Source organism: Bombus pyrosoma, linkage group LG4 (genome assembly GCF_014825855.1).
Source record: "Bombus pyrosoma isolate SC7728 linkage group LG4, ASM1482585v1, whole genome shotgun sequence".
NCBI classification, from domain to species: domain Eukaryota; kingdom Metazoa; phylum Arthropoda; class Insecta; order Hymenoptera; family Apidae; genus Bombus; species Bombus pyrosoma.
Genome location: NC_057773.1, coordinates 8408637 through 8428297, shown reverse-complemented (window position 1 = coordinate 8428297; position 19661 = coordinate 8408637). Strand labels below are relative to the sequence as shown.

General features: G+C 35.7%; 2 protein-coding genes across 3 annotated transcripts; one reads left to right on the top strand and one right to left on the bottom strand.

Moving 5' to 3' along the window:
• The first annotated feature begins 927 nt into the window (after positions 1-927).
• On the top strand, positions 928-7700 carry LOC122566540 (procyclic form-specific polypeptide B1-alpha-like). 2 transcript variants are annotated; one of them, XM_043723955.1, is made up of 4 exons: positions 928-1064; positions 1590-1853; positions 2456-2894; positions 7574-7700. In XM_043723955.1, exons 1-3 carry the CDS (start codon positions 1050-1052, stop codon positions 2885-2887), a joined length of 711 nt encoding a protein of 236 aa, XP_043579890.1. In that variant the 5' UTR covers positions 928-1049; the 3' UTR covers positions 2888-2894; positions 7574-7700. The 2 variants fall into 2 exon arrangements, with proteins under 2 accessions (XP_043579890.1, XP_043579889.1); XM_043723954.1 differs by lacking the exon at positions 7574-7700 and having other exon boundaries at positions 2456-4939.
• Positions 7701-9186: 1486 nt separating this feature from the next.
• LOC122566539 (endothelial zinc finger protein induced by tumor necrosis factor alpha-like) lies at positions 9187-18629 on the bottom strand. Its single transcript, XM_043723953.1, has 6 exons — positions 18242-18629; positions 17192-17347; positions 11009-11250; positions 10572-10861; positions 10193-10484; positions 9187-9469 (listed from the first exon to the last, which is right to left on the bottom strand). Exons 1-6 carry the CDS (start codon positions 18380-18382, stop codon positions 9190-9192), a joined length of 1401 nt encoding a protein of 466 aa, XP_043579888.1. The 5' UTR covers positions 18383-18629; the 3' UTR covers positions 9187-9189.
• Between the last annotated feature and the right edge of the window lie 1032 nt (positions 18630-19661).

Here is a 19661-nt window from a genome sequence, read left to right as displayed (position 1 = left end):
TGAAAGGTTTCTATCGATATACGTATATTGCGTTAATTAATTTTCTATTATAAGTTCGATTTTTAATGTTATTTTATAATTATTTTGTATTTTCGACACTAGCGCAAAGCGGCTGAATCACGATCCTTTTGTACGAGTTACTCGCTGCTCATAAGATAATATATAAGTCGGTAAGTAAGGGTGCTGATATAACCGGAACTGCACTACCTACAGTCGCAAACAATAGATCATCCGTGCTCACCTATATTTCGTCAGTGTCTGTGCTTTTATCGTCTACGTCTATGACATCTCTGGACACACGATTGTCGTCCTAGCAATATACATGAAAAGGGTTAACAATAATAATTAGTGTACCTATCTTTTATCAAACGGGCTAATGATCTTGCAGTTTCCACTTCCAAAATTCTTTTAAATTCTTAGAATCTTATATCCCACATTATTAATTGATTACATTACGAAAATTTTTTCATTGAAACGAAAAAAATTGCAAATGGACAAAAAATGTATTTATAAAACGACAGACAAAATGCAATGTAATAACTGATTATAGCAAATTAAACATCAATGGAAATAGGCGATTCCTTCATCAAAGTACATTATTCAATACAACGGAGGCAGTGTTCAAAATTTCTTACTTTTTGAACATTGTTGCATTTAAAGTTACACCGAAGCTTAAAATAATTATAATTTTAATGGTCATCCGCAGGAGATCCCACTTTTCTGCAACAAGATCGTCAATTCAATTCTCACTCAAATCTACGATCTATAACCATAATTATTTATTGTACATCGAATATTATAGTGTAACAGTGAAAATGCTGATTCAAGAAATGTCAGAGCGAGTTAGAAAGAGGAAAGCCGAGTGGCGGTGGAAAGGCGTGGTAGAAGATCAGAGTGCAATCTGCATTATTCTGTAGCTGAGGCGCGCGGGCGGCCATCAAGGACTCTTCAGGTCAACGTGATCCAATCTGCCGTATAAAACGCCCCTCTCGACGGTCCTTCCAGCACTGTTGTACTTCTCGTCGCCCCGTTGTCGTTATATCTCCATTATGTATGCGATATTCGTAAGTACTCGCTTTCAATTTTACTTCGAAACTTTTCACCACGCATTGTCAAAATCCAACAAAATCGATTACTTCTTCGTTGCGTCTGTGGTGTACTTGTAATACCACGTAACAAATATGCCACACGTTGTTACTTTTTTAACTCGCCCCGCCTTTGTGGCAGTTCATTTATATCTCATCGAGAGTTAATTCGAAGAAAATACAATGAATAAGTAATTTTGTTTAGGAGATACGTTCAACAGAAATGATTTCCATATGAACATTTTGTTTTATTAAACATTTAAAATCTATTATTTAAGCTTCTGTAATTATTTCCTATCTTAGAATATTGCTGACTAACTGATATTAGACATCTTGCTACCATGTAGCAAATATAATGTATTTAGTATAATTTAACAAATAAAATAAAGTATCGAATACAAAGTTTCACAAATTAATCGAGCTTTATAATTCATTGTAACAATAATTACATATCTTGTTCTTCTCTACTTTGTTGTTTTTAAAGTCATGAACATAAATTTCCAGGCGTTACTATTCTACACAGTTGCATTGGTGTCGTGTCAATCGACGAGTAGACAATACCAGTCACCTCAACAGGCAGCAATTTTGAGCGACGCAAGATATCTGGCTGGAGATGGAACTTTTGGCGCCGCTTATTCACAAGAGGATGGTGTGGAATTCAAAGAGGAAAGCGACGTTTACGGGAATCGCCGTGGGTCTTACTCCTACGTCGATCCTACGGGTCAAAGACGCACAGTGACATATACGGCTGGGAAAAATGGCTTTCAGGTACGTTAGAATGTGGCAGGAAATCCTAGTTCTTTTTCGATTTATAATATCAATATTGACAAGAACTAAGCTATTACAGTAATATGGAAATTTATATAAACTTTGAAGTTAGAAAAACTAAAATTATTATAGCTTAGTTTTATATCTCGTTCAGTAAGATAGAAATTTGCAACCAAATATTGTATAAGAAATTTTTTAATTGATCGATGGTTATTAATAATAAAGTTGTCCCTTTCTATATTTTTCGTAAATCTATTCACCACTCCGCTACTACAATTCATCGTCCACCCTCCGTACATTTAGGAACATTTAGTTACTCTTACATACTTGTTTACAAAGATATGATAATTTATTGAAGCACAATTAAGACAAAACACCTTCTAACAATAGTACACAATTTGAATAACTTTTCTCACGATGATCTACATTATTAATAGCTATTTGAATATCATACTCATATAGCAAAACTCTCTCGTTGCTAGCGAAATGATTCGTTTATGACATTAAATAGCAAATAGCAAACGTTACAATGGTTACTTTGATATTTACTATTTAATATTTAAATATTATTCGGATTCACTTTTCCTCTTTTATTTGAACAGGCCACAGGCGATGGCATTCCCGTTCCACCCCCGCAAGTTCCGCCTCAGCCAGAGTACGTACCTCTACCGCAATACAACCCACCCGATTATCAACCACCGCGATACAACCCATCCTTGCAATCGTATCAACGTCAAAGTCAACCAGTTTATGAAGCACAACCAGCGCCTCAGCCCCAACCTCAACCTCAACCTCACCTTCCACCTCAACCAGTGTATCAATCTCAACCACAATACCAACCTAGACCTCAACCACCACCTGAAATTCAATCCATTCCTTCCTACAACCCACCGCCACAGTATCAACCTCCGGCTAGACCATTACCACAGTACAACGCTATAACGACGCCACCACCTCGAAGGTTCTACCCACCTGGAAAATTGAACTTCAATAGGACTCCGGATGGCTACTCTTACACGTTTAATAAAAGTTAAGGAAAAGGTAACTAGGAATGGGAGTAACTTCTAATTTGTAATTTGTCACTCGTAAAAATTGACCAATAATATGGAAGAATAGAATAATATACGACAGGGCGCAGATTGTCATCTTATATGGAAAATTTAATTTATATGGAAAGATAAAGATCTTTCATCTCATGAAATTCGTTCATATTAAGATTTTAAAGAAAATTGTCTATTTTTTAACTATCTATTTTAAACTCGAGAGAGAATTGATTAATTGATTATTATAAGTTAGTTTGTATGCATCTATCATTTTGTCGATTTTCTTTGAGGTGTATGGTTAATATTTAAAACTTACTGGATTCAGAAATAGAATATACCTATAAATTAGGATAAAATTGAATATCATGTAAATTGTACTTAAAGAGGAAAGGAAAAAATGGAAAGAATAATTAGAATAATTCTATTAATTTGTGAATAAGTCTCTGGAATCCTATTATAGAAATTGTATGACGCAAAAGATTTCTGTGTATTATAATATAGATTTTCGCTGTGTATTGTGTAATATATCGTGTGCTTTTTGTAATTTATTAGAGTAGAACTAACCTTAGAATATTTGCTAATTTGCTCATATATCATTTATTCTGAATTTAGAGAGCTACATTTTCAAGAATTTCCACGTTTTATTTTGTATATCGTAGTTTAATAGTTAACATAATGTTTTTCAATGATAGCCTATCTAAAATCTATTAAACCAAGCGTATCACAAAATTTTCGAAAAATTCTAAGAAATCTACTATCTGTAAATATCATAGGCGGAAATTAACAAACGATAAATTAAATGCGCGAGCATGCATTCATAATTAGGAGATTGTAGGTAGCCAGAGCCTTGTCCATGATCTTACTACAAGGTACCTCGCGTGAAACAAGTTGAACTTCCTCTGAAACACTGCATACAATCTATATAAATTCTTGAGGAAGCGAATACAATATTTATTTTGCCAATTAGGGAGGATTCCTTCGTCCACTTACATTATCGCTAATTATGGGTATAGTGTCAGGCAAATATTCGCGATAGAGTAGATTAGATTAGTTGGAAAGTTCTATCGACTTCTTTCACTTAAAGTTTCTTTTAGTTCGATAATTTATATCTGCAAATATTCTATTAGCCAGAATAAAAATTTCCAATTACAAGGAAGCATTTCATTTTCTTCATAACATTCGCAAAGTGTACCATGAAATGGAGAAAGTATGCTTCGTGTATCGATGTGTCATTTCATTATGGCTCCTGGAAGAACTCCTAAAAAAGCGAAGAAATTATAAATTCTATACTTCAGAGGAAAAATGTAGACGATAGGTTTGAGTAGCGTTTCAGCAGCGTAAGGCGAAGAGTACCAATTAAAATTTCTCACTGAAGTGTTGGAATGAATTTAAATGGAGAGAAAGGAGAAGCATTAAATAAGAAATGTCGATAGGAATTTCCGACAGATCGAACGGTTCGCGTGAAATTAGCAGCGGCGCCGTGTAAACTATTCAGCATTTTACAAACTCCATTAAATCGAATTTTCTTAATCGCTTCGATTGGACGACGCCCTGTGTTTCGCATAGCAATTCCCTTTACAAATGCGAGCACTATCCCGCGCACTTTGGGGTCACGTTACTTTCATTGAACAACCTTTGACGTATCCCATGCTATTACAACGATCTACGACGGATCCCACGATCCATGAGGGAGGATACGTGATCTTTTAGGCGTGATTCATACCTTATTGTAAATATAGGTTGAACGTGTAAGGCATCGCCTCTTGAAACAGGTTTCAGTAGGTTACAATAATTTCAATTATGCTTCATATCCTACTATATTGTATTATATCTATTTCTGTAATTGGGATAAAAGACTAAGATAGGATAGAAGTGATCGAACTAATTTCTAAATCTAATAAACTGATATAAAAATGTATATGATCTCATTTCCTCGTTATAACGTCTTATTTGTATTGTTCTTGTATTACTATATTTTTCGTCTCTGGTATTGTCTCCCGCTCGTTATAATTAAAATATTGTAATAAATAAAATATACTGAAATAATATGTGCGAAATTCTAATGAAAGACGGCAGTAGTTGAACAAATGAACAATTAAGACAACTAAATGTCGGATAAATATTATTAAATAATAATTAGTAATTTAAAATTCAATCGAAATATGATAGTAGCGTGTCACGTAAATGAAATATTACAAGCAAAATAAGTATAAGCACATAAAATAATGTGCATTTAGAATGGAACGTACCTAAGTACATATACAAATAGAAACAGTAATTAGAAATATTTATTCCAGAAAATATATGTAGACCCTAACCGTTCAAATTTACCTCATGAAATTTGTACAATATTCGTCTCTTAATAATCATCTCCTGAAACGCCATACTCTTGCTGTCTTATCTATCCGTCATCGAATGCAACTGGCACGTCATGTCAACTACGCCCAGTTCGAAACGGAAGGAAAGTTAGGCAAAGACAAAGAAAACTTAGACAAAGGGACAATTATCTTATTATACTGGCTCGCGAATAATACCCGTGCAGTTGGAATGAAAATAAAAATGCAGTTGAACAGGGCGTCCGTTTATCAGTATTCGTAATACGGGTGCGGCAAGGCAAACCGGCCGTATCGAAGCAGGAACTCGATATCCTTAGTAGTGGACCGAAAGAAACGCATACCGTAACGTTTCGTGTCACGTCGATGTCCTTTAGGAAAGTCGATCACGGAGTTAATTTATGGCCAAACGGGTGCAGTTCACGCTGGATGCAGCATGCGAGCACCGGTTACATACTTGTCGAGCCACTTGAATGCCCTGCATCCGTGTTACATTTGGTCACTTTATCCATTTTTTTCTTTTTCCATTCTACTGTCATAAGTTGATAGATAGAATTAGGACAAGCTTTTATACTTTTAGTATGTTTCAACGTAGAGAAATTAGTCGCTCGTATACTGAATTTTTATTCAAACTCGTAGGTATTTTTATGGAGACAGCTTGTATAAGAAATTTGTCTTACTCTCTGAATATCATAATAAGTGGTTTAATTCGAAAATGTTTGTATATCATGCACGTCTTGTAAATTTTTGGAGATTTAAATTTCCTATAAATATATAAACATCCCCAATCTAGTTATCAAATAGCTTATTTATAACAAATATCAATTTCTAAAGTTAGATTAATTTAATGAAACGAGAAAAATGTTGTTGAATAATACTTATAATATGAATAATGTTTTTAAAATTCCTACGCTATACAAAACAAACAAGATAGCAAAACTACTATACCATTTATTACATTACACGTTTCTCCAATATTAATTCAAAATCATTCGAATATATTTCAGTAATATGAAAGGCAATGTTTTACTTTTTCAGTTGTCTTTTATTTATAAAGGTATATTGGTTATACATTTCGTTTGATGATTATGGCAGTAATATACTGACTCTGATTAGCTGCGCGTGACATCAACAGTATAAAAGTAATCTAAAAACAGCTGCTAGAGGCAGTGGCATCAATCATTCACTCCTCACAACAGAAAGAGATAGAAAATAATAGTAATAAAAGAGGAAATAAAAAAAACATAAAAGAACGAGAAGAATAACTCTCATCTTATCTATATTAAACTTATACTTATTTAAAAATTTATATGCCAATGTGCCTCCTTAACACGTTTCAATTTCAAATGATCAAAACGAAATCGGATAAATCCCAGAGAAAAGGCACTATACGTCTATTAAATATAATATTCCACTCTCGATCGTACAAAGTACCACGATTATAAATCATTACGCTTTATATCGCGTAAACGTTATATTTCCGCATGTGATTCTCCTCGAAACAAGAAAAAGAAAAACTTTAGAAGGAACGCTGAATCGCGTCAGATTCTCGATAGACACATTATTGCAATCTCTACAAATTTACATTTTCATCGACGGCGTGCAAATGGCAGGCATAATTTTTCGAACTACGACATGCTCGTTTCTGGTACGCTTCGTTCGTAAAAATCAAGACCGTAAATTAGTTTTCATATTTGCACCTTCGTGTCGGTCGCTGTTACACTCCGTTTAATCGCTCCTTTTAATCCCTTTAATCTCTTCTTTCTAATTCTTCGATTTTCTATCATTGATTCATTTTAACATCAGACACAATAGACGGACGTGGGAAAAGTGGAAATCCGCTTACACGAATCGTTCGGTTTTGTATCAAATTTTCAACGACGATGAAAATCAGCGCTTCCGTGCCAGTTAAGAGTAAACCATAGAGCGAGTAACTTTCTTGCTCATCGTCCCAACTATTCTAAATTCATACAAACTATGTAAAAGATGTTTCTCGTTAACTGCATTAGAAGAAAGGCCGGCATCTTTTGTCTTATTTGTCTCCATTTCCTTTACATCGTTACTAATTAAGCCGCTATAAACGGTTATTGTTTATGCATATTTATCGCGCGAGTGTCAGCGAACGTTTTCTATCAAAATTACTCGCAAAACCTCCTTTTCTGTCTTTTCATTCACATTTTGTCTTCGTTTTTCGTCTTTGTCCTTCCTTTTCTTCGTAACAATCGTAACTATTGTCGATACGATTAACACTATATTGCACTAGTTAGAATTATACAAAATATATACCCAACGGTAGGTATAGCTTTTTTTCTTTTTTCTTTCTTTTTGAAGTATACCATTTTAGGCACCGTTATCCTGGAAGTAATTTGGATCGAAAATAAGCCGGAAATGAGTCTTACGTGAGGCAGGAGGCACGGCAGTTTTAGCAACATTATATTCTCGCGCTGACTGTATAATGTTCTACTCTAAAGACGAGAGGAAGAAAGCGCTGTAGAAGCGAATCCTATGAAGTTATTGGAAGAGACAGTTTGTTCACAATGCATGTCTCTCGCGGGCACTCGACGAACTAATATTATGAAACGATATTGCTGCTAATTTTTACATTGAATAATAAAGAAAAAAGCGTACTAGGTTTTCATTGATTAAAATTGAATTGTAAATCGATAAAGTGCGATAAAAGAATGTTGAAAGATTAAAAGGCATTAGATACTCAAGTTTATAAGTACACTTTTGTTCTTTCATGTTCTCATTAACTGTAATAAAGCAAAAATCTGTCGTATATGTAATGTAAACCCTTCCCTGGTTAAGTACATATTCATACTGCAGGTACCAAGGATAATCATAACAATAAACAAGTTTTTAAGCAAACAGTAAAAAAAATCTGCTTGATATAGAATAGATTATAGAATATAAACATCTGGGGATGTTTTGTCGTATTCGGTAATATTTTCGTGTATCAACACTTACGCTACACAACAATAAAAACTACACGTTTGGTATTATAAATCGATAATGTGGCTAATAATATATCGCTTTTAGAAAATCAATGAGTTTCATTTAAAAAAGAACAAAAATAATCACATAATTAGAATATAATCTTAACAGATAGTCAAATAAATGATTTTTAAACTAGACAAAAAATTCCTATTTAAAAAAAATTTCTTAATCAAATAATATTCCCGCAAAAACAATTATACGCAACATCACATACGCCACGTTTTAAAGCGCCGAAACGTATAATTTAAAAAAAATAATTACTTCGAATCAATAAAATCTCCAGATTGTGAAACATATGAAACAGGTCGTTGATTATAAAATATGTAAAAAGAACTATAATAGCATTGAGAACAAACCTGTACATTACATGGCAGATACTGCTAATGGTTAAAGATAGCGGGAAGCTAGCTATGTAGGAACGTATACTATTAAGTAATCATACTTAAATATTGGCGCAATAGTATAATCTCTTACCATATAAATCAGTATCGCGTCAATACCTAAATACCTGACGAATATAACGTATGTCCCAATTTATTATATATAATATTCGGGATACACAGTAATACTCCTATATTAATTCGAGATCTTTAATTTCGATGATAGTGCAATGCAAAAAATATTGTTCTCTGTTATTTCCTGAAAGCAGTGCACTTTATGTTTATTGACTTGTGATCAACTATCGGACGAACGAATTATGCGATATTCAAAGAATTCGTTCAACAATTTTTTAAAACTGTATTTAGTTTTCTTTGCAGCGTAAAACAAACGATGAACTGTGTGTATCCGTTAATATTTATAGAGAAATATACTACTGTGTATCTCTCGTTATAAATCAGTACATATTCATTACAATCACAATACGCATGACATCCTATGCAGAAGTTCTGGTCAAAATGGAGTAGAGAACTTGTACTATGGTAAGACACGAATCGATGGCGCATAATGACAGGAAGGATAATTCTAGCTGCATAATCCCGAAGGATCGACCAGTCCACGCGCGATCAATTCGGCCGTTGCAGGATCGCTTCCTTGTTTACCACTCGAATGCTGAGATGGCGTTTGCTGCGCGTGAGGTTCGAAATGGGAACGTACGTGGAACATAAATTCAGCCTTATCTGTAAAATCTGTACGGCACATAAGACAGAAATGCCTCTCAGATGCGTACGCTTGCGGAGGAGCTGTAGATCCCGGGAAATATGGTGCTGCATGTTGTGGCGGAGCCGATGCTTCCAAGTGAGAACTGTAACAGAAGATGTTCAATTACAGAACAATAAATTATCAAACAATTAATATCAATGTCATAAAGAATGATATTGATAGAGGTTTTATTATATTCACAATTATTATTATTATTATGTATCGTTTTCGTATATGCGTATTTCTGCAGCTATATAATAGAGACAAACGTATCTACTTCTAACCGTTAAATTATAATCAAATGAATGAATAGTTAGATAAATATTTTTATCATATCATAATATGCCCACAAAATCAAGTGTACATTTATAAATTATATTATAAGCTAATATTAATACTTCAAAACTTGCATCATAATTTGCAAATAGTTTTTTCTTAGTAACTTATAAGTCACTGAAAATTTTAATGATGATGTATGTATTTTGAGATAAATATGTTCATTACTAACAGTTAGAAATATGTCCTTTCTATTTTCTTTTCAATTATTTGTAACATTTTCCTCAACATATCGAGAATTAAATATTGCTAAATAATATAATTATATTACTTATATATTCCATGAATTTCTATATTGAAGCTATTATAATAAATGCGTACAAAAATTTTTCGAAATTTCTTATACGCTAATGAATATTGTATTTAATAAAAGTATCTTCTATTAATAAATATTATTTCTCTTTATCTTTCCAAGTAAAAATATTGTATTAGAATAAAATTTTTAATATTTATATTTACTACTATAGATGTAAATATAAACAGAAATTACCGAGCATGTTGCATCCACTCCTCTCTTGTGGCTAATGCTCGACCGCATAATTCACACGCCCAACTAACTGGTTCTTCCTTCAACTTATGTATAGTATCCTGCCGAGATTGTTGTTGCTGCTGCGGTTGTTGTGCCTGCTGTTGTTGTTGCTGAGCTTGTTGCTGCTGCTGCTGTTGTTGCTGCTGTTGATCCGAATTCGGAGCTGTAGGTGTAGAAAGTGGCGCCACTCCCGGTCTGTGTCTCAACTTGTTCATGTGAATAACTAGTTTATCTCTGCGGGCAAATGCTTTACCTAGAGGCAACAGCCGTATCATCAGTTATACTCAAACAAGTACATAAATTATCGTACAATGCAAAGCAACAGTTTAGACACACTTACCGCAAACTTCGCAGGAATACGGCTTCTCCCCTGTATGAATACGCATGTGAATAACGAGTTTGTCCTTACGAGCAAGACCTTTGCCACAAACGGTACAGGCGAACGCCTTTGTCGCCGGTTCACCTGTATTTGTGGCCTTTGACGCAAATCCCGGACGAGACGTTACATTGTTCGTAGTTCTTAATGGCTGATTTACTGTAGGGGCCCTACTCCCAAACTGCTGATCCATTGCACCAGGAAACGGAGGCATTACACCACCAGGACGCATTGCTGCTGAGTAATCTGGAGACCTATTTCGAATGTTGCAATCAATATTTTAAAATTTCTATTCTGACAGATAATAATTACTATGCCTCTTATTATAAAAAAAAATCATTCCAACAAATAGCATAACAATCTCACTTCTTGTAAGATTTGATACTAGCATAAAAACTTACCATGTTCCGATAGAGCGGAGTACGCGTACACCGTCGTCATAACCCAAACCATCATCGGGTAAGGTAAAGGTTGGATTAGGTGTCTGAGGTGTCGCAGGTGGACCAGGGCCAGCAAGCCTCGCTTGGGCAGCTTGTTGTGCCATGTGTTGCTGTACTGCAGCATGAGCCACAGCATGCGCTTCCACATAAGCCGATCGCTGTTGTTGCTGGCTACCATTAGACATCTTGTCCTTATCAGTGCCCTATTAATTGTTTTTTTTATTGTTGCATTATGTTTTGTACCAGTATAAGTCGTTTTTGAGAAGGATAGGCGCCTTCTTAAGTTTTCATCAAATTTTTTCTTTGATTAGTCATTGAAACTGAGCAAATTAGATGTTAATTCGTAGATGATAAGAGATTAACTGACTTTAGCAATTTTTACTTTTGTGGTAATTTGAAAAATGCCCACTATCAGGTATTCTGCATATTAGTAGCATATTAGTATTCTTAACAAGCATATGTATATAATTTAACTATTTTTTCAACAATTAACAGTATAACCTACAATAGTAACTTCTTAAATTTATAAAATTTTTAGTTTTTAAATATTCCTATAGTGACTTGTAGATCCCGTTAGGGTGGCTACGTGATAAAAGGACCATTAAGTATCATACCAGCTACAAGATAAGATATATAAAGCTTCTTGTTAAGAACTTAAAGCGACTAAAAAGAACTGATGCACGGAGATCGATTTATTTCAAATTTCGAACTGGACTTTCTCAGAAATGTTGCTATCACGAATTATCAATTTAGTTGAGCAACATGCGGATCACGCTTTTAGAGATATCTTGGTTGTATAAAAATACCAGATTAATTAGGCTAATAAACTCGATTCGTATTAAAACAATCATAAAATATAAGATTATGTAAAATCATAAAAAACGAGATTGTGGTTAAATTCATCATAAACGCTGGAGAAACTAAGTAAGTGAGAAAAATGGACAAATGTATTACGATTTTCAATAACTGATACTTGTCACAATGTTTGGGATAATGGTCATTGCATTAGTAGAATATATTTACAAAATACAATTATCGACACAATGCGTTTATTTGATTGTAAAATTGAAGGAAATCTGTAGGAATGAACAGCATTTTGCGACATTTCTATCAATTCGAGCACAAAAGCGTAACAGCTTCGAAACCAATATGGGAAAACGATTAATCACGGGAACTGAGCTGAGCGGAGCATGCACGAAGCCGCACTCGGTGCCAAATATCTATTAACGATAATCGATATTTACCAGAAACTGAGTTTCAAATAATTCTTCAGCTAAATGGAACGTATTCGATTCCTTGTGAACTGATGTGAAACGTAATTAACGCTTTCCAGAAATGAAAACTTCGGAGGAATATTTTTCAAGTAAACAAAATGATGGAAAAATTGGTCATGCAATTTCCTCTAAAAAAAACACTAACTGTTTGTGATAATTGATGAAGTTCTCCTAATAACGAAGCACTAAGATTTTCAAAAGTAAAATTTTTTTAAGAAGAATTTTAGGGACAAAGTTCAAAAATATTCTTCAAACTGATAAGAAAATTCAAGTTACATAATAATGTTCAAAAATCACTAATTATCCGAAGTAATTATTGAGATCGATCTCGACGGGAATTTACGTAGTAAATCCTCCAAAAATTAAAACGTTTTGTAAAAGGAATTCTAAGGAAAAGTTGTAGATATTCAACAAGCTGATTAAAAAGTGAAAATCGTGCAATAATCTCTAAAAGCCACTCGTAGGAATACAAGAACATTGAATATTTAATGTAAATTGCTGATGATTAAGAAATTGGATAAAAACCGGGGAAAACTCTAATATACTATAAAAGAAGCTGTCGAGAAATCAAAATTTCGTCCACGTGACGTTGGTTCGCGACACGAAGGTATCGGAACAAGCCGGAGAGAATGGTCGTATCGCCGAGAAGCATCACAGAAGCCTGTATCCCCCAGAGACGACATCGAATACATAAAAGACAGGGACTTTCGAAGGAACCGAAAAGATCTGTTCGCGTAGCCTGCTCCGTCAAGGTCCTCCGGGAAAGAACGATGACCGAAACGAGAGAGACAGGAAACGAGAGTGAGGGAAGAACGACCGGGAAGACGAAAGAAGGGAAAGAAAGAAAGAAAAAGAAAGACGGAGAAAGAAGTTAGCTTACAGAAAGGCAGACACGAAGGTTCCCACAAAAGACGAGCAAATGCTATCGGGCCGATCTCCCGGCTCACGTACCTACACACACTTTGTTCCCCTGCAGAGGTCGAGGAAAACCGCACGGTCCCAATCGACTCACTGGGTCGGATGTCCTCGAGGAAAGATATCACTGACACCGTCACAAGGCGAGCAACTCAACGGCACATCACATCAGTGTCCATCACGCGTCGTCATGCCGCCCGTTCTGCTGGGAGTTTCCGAACTGGGTGAAAAAAATTGAGCGACCACGAGGCTCGTCGTCCAGACCGGAGGTGGCTGGTAGAGACCAGAACACGTTAGCCTTAGACTCCGATAACGAAGAATTTTTAACGCGACAATGACGATGAAAAGAACAACGGAAATTCTATGACCACGCGCGTTCCTTCTTTTCGCGACGCCACGAAAGAATCTCGCGTTTTACGGGGCAACCAGAGTGTGTCCCGCGGAGCTAGCCGCCGATTCCCGGCGCGGGAGGATGCAAGGACAAAGAGACGAAAAAACGTCTGGTCGAGGCAGAGGGGATAGCCCTCTAGCGAGAGAGAGGGAGGGAAGGAGAACAGAGAGGGTAAGAAGAAGAAAAGAGAGCAACGACCAGTCGACTGGAGAAAGAACGAGCTATATTCAGAGGGAACGAGGGAAACGAAGACGACTAAAGAAAAAACCGGAGAGAAAGAGGGACAGAATGTGTATGTGTGTGTGAGAGGGGGGAAGAGAGGGAGAGAAAGGGAGAGATGAGATAGCCGGTGACACACGGATGCAGCGCGGCGTAACGATATCGAGTGGAGGTCTCCACGGAATGCACCGTAGCGATGTGCTGTGGAGAGCAAGACCACACAGGGTGCACCGATCAGACGAAGACAAAACGAGGAGGAAGAGACGGAGGGAAATGGAACGGCGACACTCGGGTTATGGAGCCAAGTATGCGCGAACTTGGTATAAACGGTTCTATTCGATCGGTGAGACTAAGCGCGTCCCGGTGAGCAAGCGAAATTGGCGCGACTAGGTGCGGGAACAAGCACCGAGCGATACTGAACCGGTAGAAGGGAAAGAAGAATAGGCACGGGAGAAGCGATATGCGGACGAGACGGCGCGGTGCAACGATATCGAGTGGAGATCCCCGCGGAATGCATCGTGGCTGGCGCGACGACGAGAACACGCGAGAGAGAGAGAGAGAGAGAGGCAAAGAGAGAGAAAGAAACAGAGCGAAAAAGAAGGGGAGATTCGGAGAGCGAGAACGAGAGAAAGAAAGAAGGGAAAGAGAAAGAGAAAGGCAGGGACGCCCTAGAGAGGCAAGTATGCGCACGAAGAGACCTTCGTGTATACCTTGTGTCGTATACACAGACTACCGAGTCACTCGCTTGCCGGATACACACAATGACGGAAGAGAGTAGCGTAGCACCAGTCGACGGCGGCGTCGGCGGCGGCGCTCTGCAGTGCGTCGGCCCGCTGACCTTGACACTGACATTGACTAAGCGAGCGACTGAAAGAGAGTAGGAGAGGACAGAATCAAATAGAAACAGGCAGATAAGGAGACAGAGAGAGACTAGAAGGACTGACGTATCATTGGATGGTATATATGCACGATTAGGCGAAGCTAAACACGATACATAAACGCGAACAGCCACCTAGTAGTATACAAGTACCGTTCGCTTCCTCTGCTTTCTTTGCTCCCTAGCTCTCCTCGGTTGACCGCATCAACGATCAACCGCGTAACGAGACTTCGTCGGCCGTTTACGACGGGGTATTCCAGACCTCGAAACAGGTTTTCAGAGGTGTACAGGTCTGCTCCTCGTTGCACCTGTGCCCGGGACAAGGAGATCCAACGGGCCAACTAGCAAGGGAAGGGGATCGAACAATCTTGGATTGGGGAGCGACGAGACGCGTAGTGGAATAGAGACAGAGGGGAGCTAGTGAAAGAAGGACAGGGGAAGGGTAGAAAAGAAGACAAAGATAAAGGAGAGAAGGGAACGGAGACGTTGTACCCGTGAACAGAAAAGAGTGAGAAAGAAGGAACTAGGCGAGACGTCGAAGAAAAGGAGAACTGACTTTCGCTTTCTGTGCGCGACGCAGCCTAGCCACGGAGAGTCGATCAATAGCGCCGCGACGGTTGCACACACGTATACACATACAGGCACACACATGCGTGCCTTTTACAAACCCTCTATCCCGACTGGTCGCGTGATCTGTCTCTCTTTTGCCCTATCTGTTCATCCGTGTCTGCTTATCTGTATATTATCCCCTCCAGCTGGGTTCTCTGCACGAGGAGTCGCGTGTGTGAGGGTGGAATTATTGGGATCATGCTTCGTTGGCTAAGCAAGGGGTGCGAAGGAGGAACAGAGAGAGAATCAAGGACCTCGAGCTACCGATCAGCGACGCCCCTCGTTCCCTCTCCTTCCTTTTAGTCGGTTGCACGGTTTCGCATGGCCCTCTCTCACCCTCTTCATCTGCTGCGGTCTCTTCTCGCGCGCGTGTTCGTACGCTTATCGAGCATAGTACAGAGGCGAAATCGGCACGAAAGAAGGTGGAACGAAGAGACAACACTGGGCAGAGGTGGTAGAACGCGAGCGCGTGTCGCGTAAAGGACTTTTTACGCCGCTCGAAATGTGGAACTCGTGTCGGCCACCCATTCGACGCATAAAGTCACTTTAACGCGTCATGTCGGAAATTGCCACCCGAGTTTACGAGCTTGTAAAGAGTCTCTGGTACTTCCTAGAATACGTACGACCCCCATCGTACGGGGATAGCCTGATTCCTTCTGGCTATTCGTGTCCGGCTCGTACAACGATAAATTTTCCAATGTTGCCCTGGAAAAAATTCTTGCTCTCTCTCCCTCTTTTCTCTTACTCGTTGCATCCACGAGATACCGTGAGCTTTATGTCAGACCTTTAATCTACCTTTATTAAGCGCGCTGTCTCCTCCATTTGTAAGGCACTTGCTCCCAGTCGTAAACCACGTGCTCTCGCGAGGATATTAAACGCGCCTGATGTGTCTCATGAAATCAATTAAGAGCAAATAAACTGGTGTCCCATAAACAAGTATTCCTACGAGTTGCTCGTTTGTTGCTATATTTAGTGGTAACGTTATAAATATACTTTTAACCAGACTTCTTGTGTTTAAGTGAATATGCAGACGTTCCATTCATGCGAGCAGAATATACATTTTTCTCTTTATAGATTAAAAAAGGGTCATATCATACATATAATTTAATCTGATATTTCTAACTGTTTAGTTTAATGTTGTAGATAATAATAAGCATTGGTCGTTGAATGATGTGAAAATAATAATGGGATGTATAATTATTGTTTCGGTACTAAAGATATTGAAGAAACAGTAATATGTGTTTTAATTCATAACTTTCAAGAAATTGGTGAATGTTTGTTTTTGGAGAAATTAATTTTTGAGAACATTTTTGTTTATTATTTTGTGTCATGCGCTATTATATGCATCCATAAATTTATGTATAAAATAAATTTAGATTCCTGTTGAACCTTTGTCAGTAAAACAAATAAAAGCATACATAGATTATTATCTATTCATTTTCTACGTAATATAAGGATCTTATATTTGTTATTCATTTTATAAAATATCTAAGTTATTATATAAAAATTTAAATAATTATGCTGCATATTTCTAAATTTGTTTACAATAATATTTCTATAATAAATATTATATTCTAAATTTATATTTACTTAGCTTCTAACATTATAAATCAAAATAAAAATTTCGTATGTAAAGAATTAACACCCATATTTAGCTTAACTCGTTTATGCATATATTAAATAATCTGATTTGTGTAAAATTAAAATTATTTCAACAAAATTAGAATTAAAGTTCGTTCATGCTTTTCTCACATTACATAATGAGAGAAACTTTATTTGTCGCTTTTCATTCACGAATTACTTAAATTATTAATTGTTAATTAAATGGATTACAGATTAATTTAAACATTTTGACTTACCTGGTTTACCGATGCAGCGAGATGCTTCAAACTGTCCGCGTAATTTTTTAACACAGTATCGGTCGTCATGCAGCTCACCCGAAACTCGTAAAACATATCCAATTTGTATACGCATCTCTGACAAATATTTTTGGGCAAAGCGTCCTCTTTCGTTATCTGTGATAATATTATTGGTTGAATTTGAATTGTTTGTAGAAAATATAATTTCCAATATATATATAAACATGTTAGGTTATATATGTTTGAATTAGATATCCATACGCTTTATAATATTTTGTTAAAGAAATACAGATATAAATATAAATAAATATATATATAACATAGTTAATTGAAGTGAAATTCGGGAAATAAAATTACAATAGTATATTTACATTTCTTTAACAAGATATTATAAAGCGTATGAGTACCTAATTTAAGCATATACAATCTAACATGTTTGACTTGTCATAATTAACATTTTATAAATAATTAATAATTTTAAATTGTTGAAAGGTTTTCGGAGTTACTATATATCTCCCTTTTTTGTAAATAATCAGCTTTTACTTCCTAATTGCCCTTATTAGTATTACAATTAAGAAATATCACAATAACCTAAAAAGTGACATATTGATTATTATATGTAAGAAAACATCGTGTAATAATTATAAGTGTCAAAATGTAAAATCATTAAATCGATACGTAACCTAAGTTGTAATTGTTGAAAATTTCTGTATTTGTAAACTAAAAAACAGAATTATTATAACAGATCATTTAAAAGTTAGTTTGCGATTCTTCTTTTCAAAATAATCAATGAAAGTTCGTATTATTTTGTGAACACTTTTGCTTCCTATTTCATTCAATATTTTTACGACATAAACTTCTAATTAGAGCAATGATAAAACGTATTGTAGCAGATTTCTACAGTTCTCTATTTCCAATATCCTATGCGCACTCGTTCTAACACAACATTGTAACATAATGTTTACCAACGAGACAAATATTAGTTAAATTTAACAATAAAGACAGTAAATGTTAACTAATTTTACAAATACAACGAGAAATATGACTTACTACAGCAGGAATGCAGGAACGTATTTTAAAAAGTAATTGTCTCTGTTCGCCTTCTTTGTCGAAAATTTGAAGTTGGTGACTGCTCTTCAACGAACATAATCTACACAACTCAGTAAAACTGAAATCTTCGTTCATTGCCATTCTTACGATTCACGATTAAACACAAACGCTGAACAATTGTTAGGTTATAGTGTCTGTGAGGTGTATTTCCACACACTTTTTCGAGACTACGGAGGTTAACGAGAAACTGGCACACAATTATTATTCGTGAACGTATCGAGAAATGAAAGTTGGTTAAATTTTTAAATATTAAAAACGGAGTTTCTAACAAAATTAAAGTAACGCCACCATTTCTTTCTTGCCGTTTCACTGTTGTTCAGCGTGCAGAATGCCTGGCCCCACATTGCGCCAAAGCTAAACCATCTGGTGGGTGGAGAAGCTAACAACAAAGGGTTGCGTATGATGGTAAAACAGGTAGAAACAGTACCACAGGAGCAGTAAAAGTTTTTAAATAAATTATTTGACTAAAATTAAAAACTGCGATTATTTATTTTATATTTTTCTTACAAATTATATATAATGATTGAAAATTATGAATATTACTCTGAAATGTAGAAAAAATATTTACAACTTAATATTATAAATTTTTATTTGGTATTTAACACAAAATTAAATCTACTATCATGGTTCAATGATATTGTAGTAAGTAGTAAGTTACTGTTAGAAAGTCTTTAATTCATTGAATGAGACGTAATAATATAATAAAAATGAATAAAACAGTACTTCATTTTAGCGAAATATCATTTAGTAGCTTTTGCACATGTTTCTACTAAAATAGGCAAAATAGTAATGTAGTTGCTATGTGAACAAATAAAGTTTCTAATTGTAGAAAATATATTTTCATCCGAATATTTTTAACTGTGAATTGAAAACTGCTAATTAACCGTTCTGTATGTAATTTGTTATTTTTTGTATATATATAATTACGCACACGATATAGTTCATCTTGTCTCTATGTATAAATTCCAAGTTGTCAAATGATTCATAATACTACTATGATTAATTCATGTAATCAATTATTTTTTACTGACATACTTTTATTTACACAAATACTTTTTTTATATAAAGACATATTGCCTATTTAAAAAGTATTTGTACATAATTGTAAAAATAATATTACTAAAAAATAAGTACAAATAACATCGATCATAAGTATAAAATAATTTAAAACAAGAATATTGATTTGAGATTTTAGCAGATGATATATAAATAATTTATGTAATCGTTTATGTTCGTAACATGAATTCATATTCCATAATTGCACGAATGTATTATTTATTAATAACGAAAGCTGCAAGCATTGGAAAGTTCAATATAAAAACCGAATATATGAGAGTTTTCCTACTAATTTCTGCAAAGA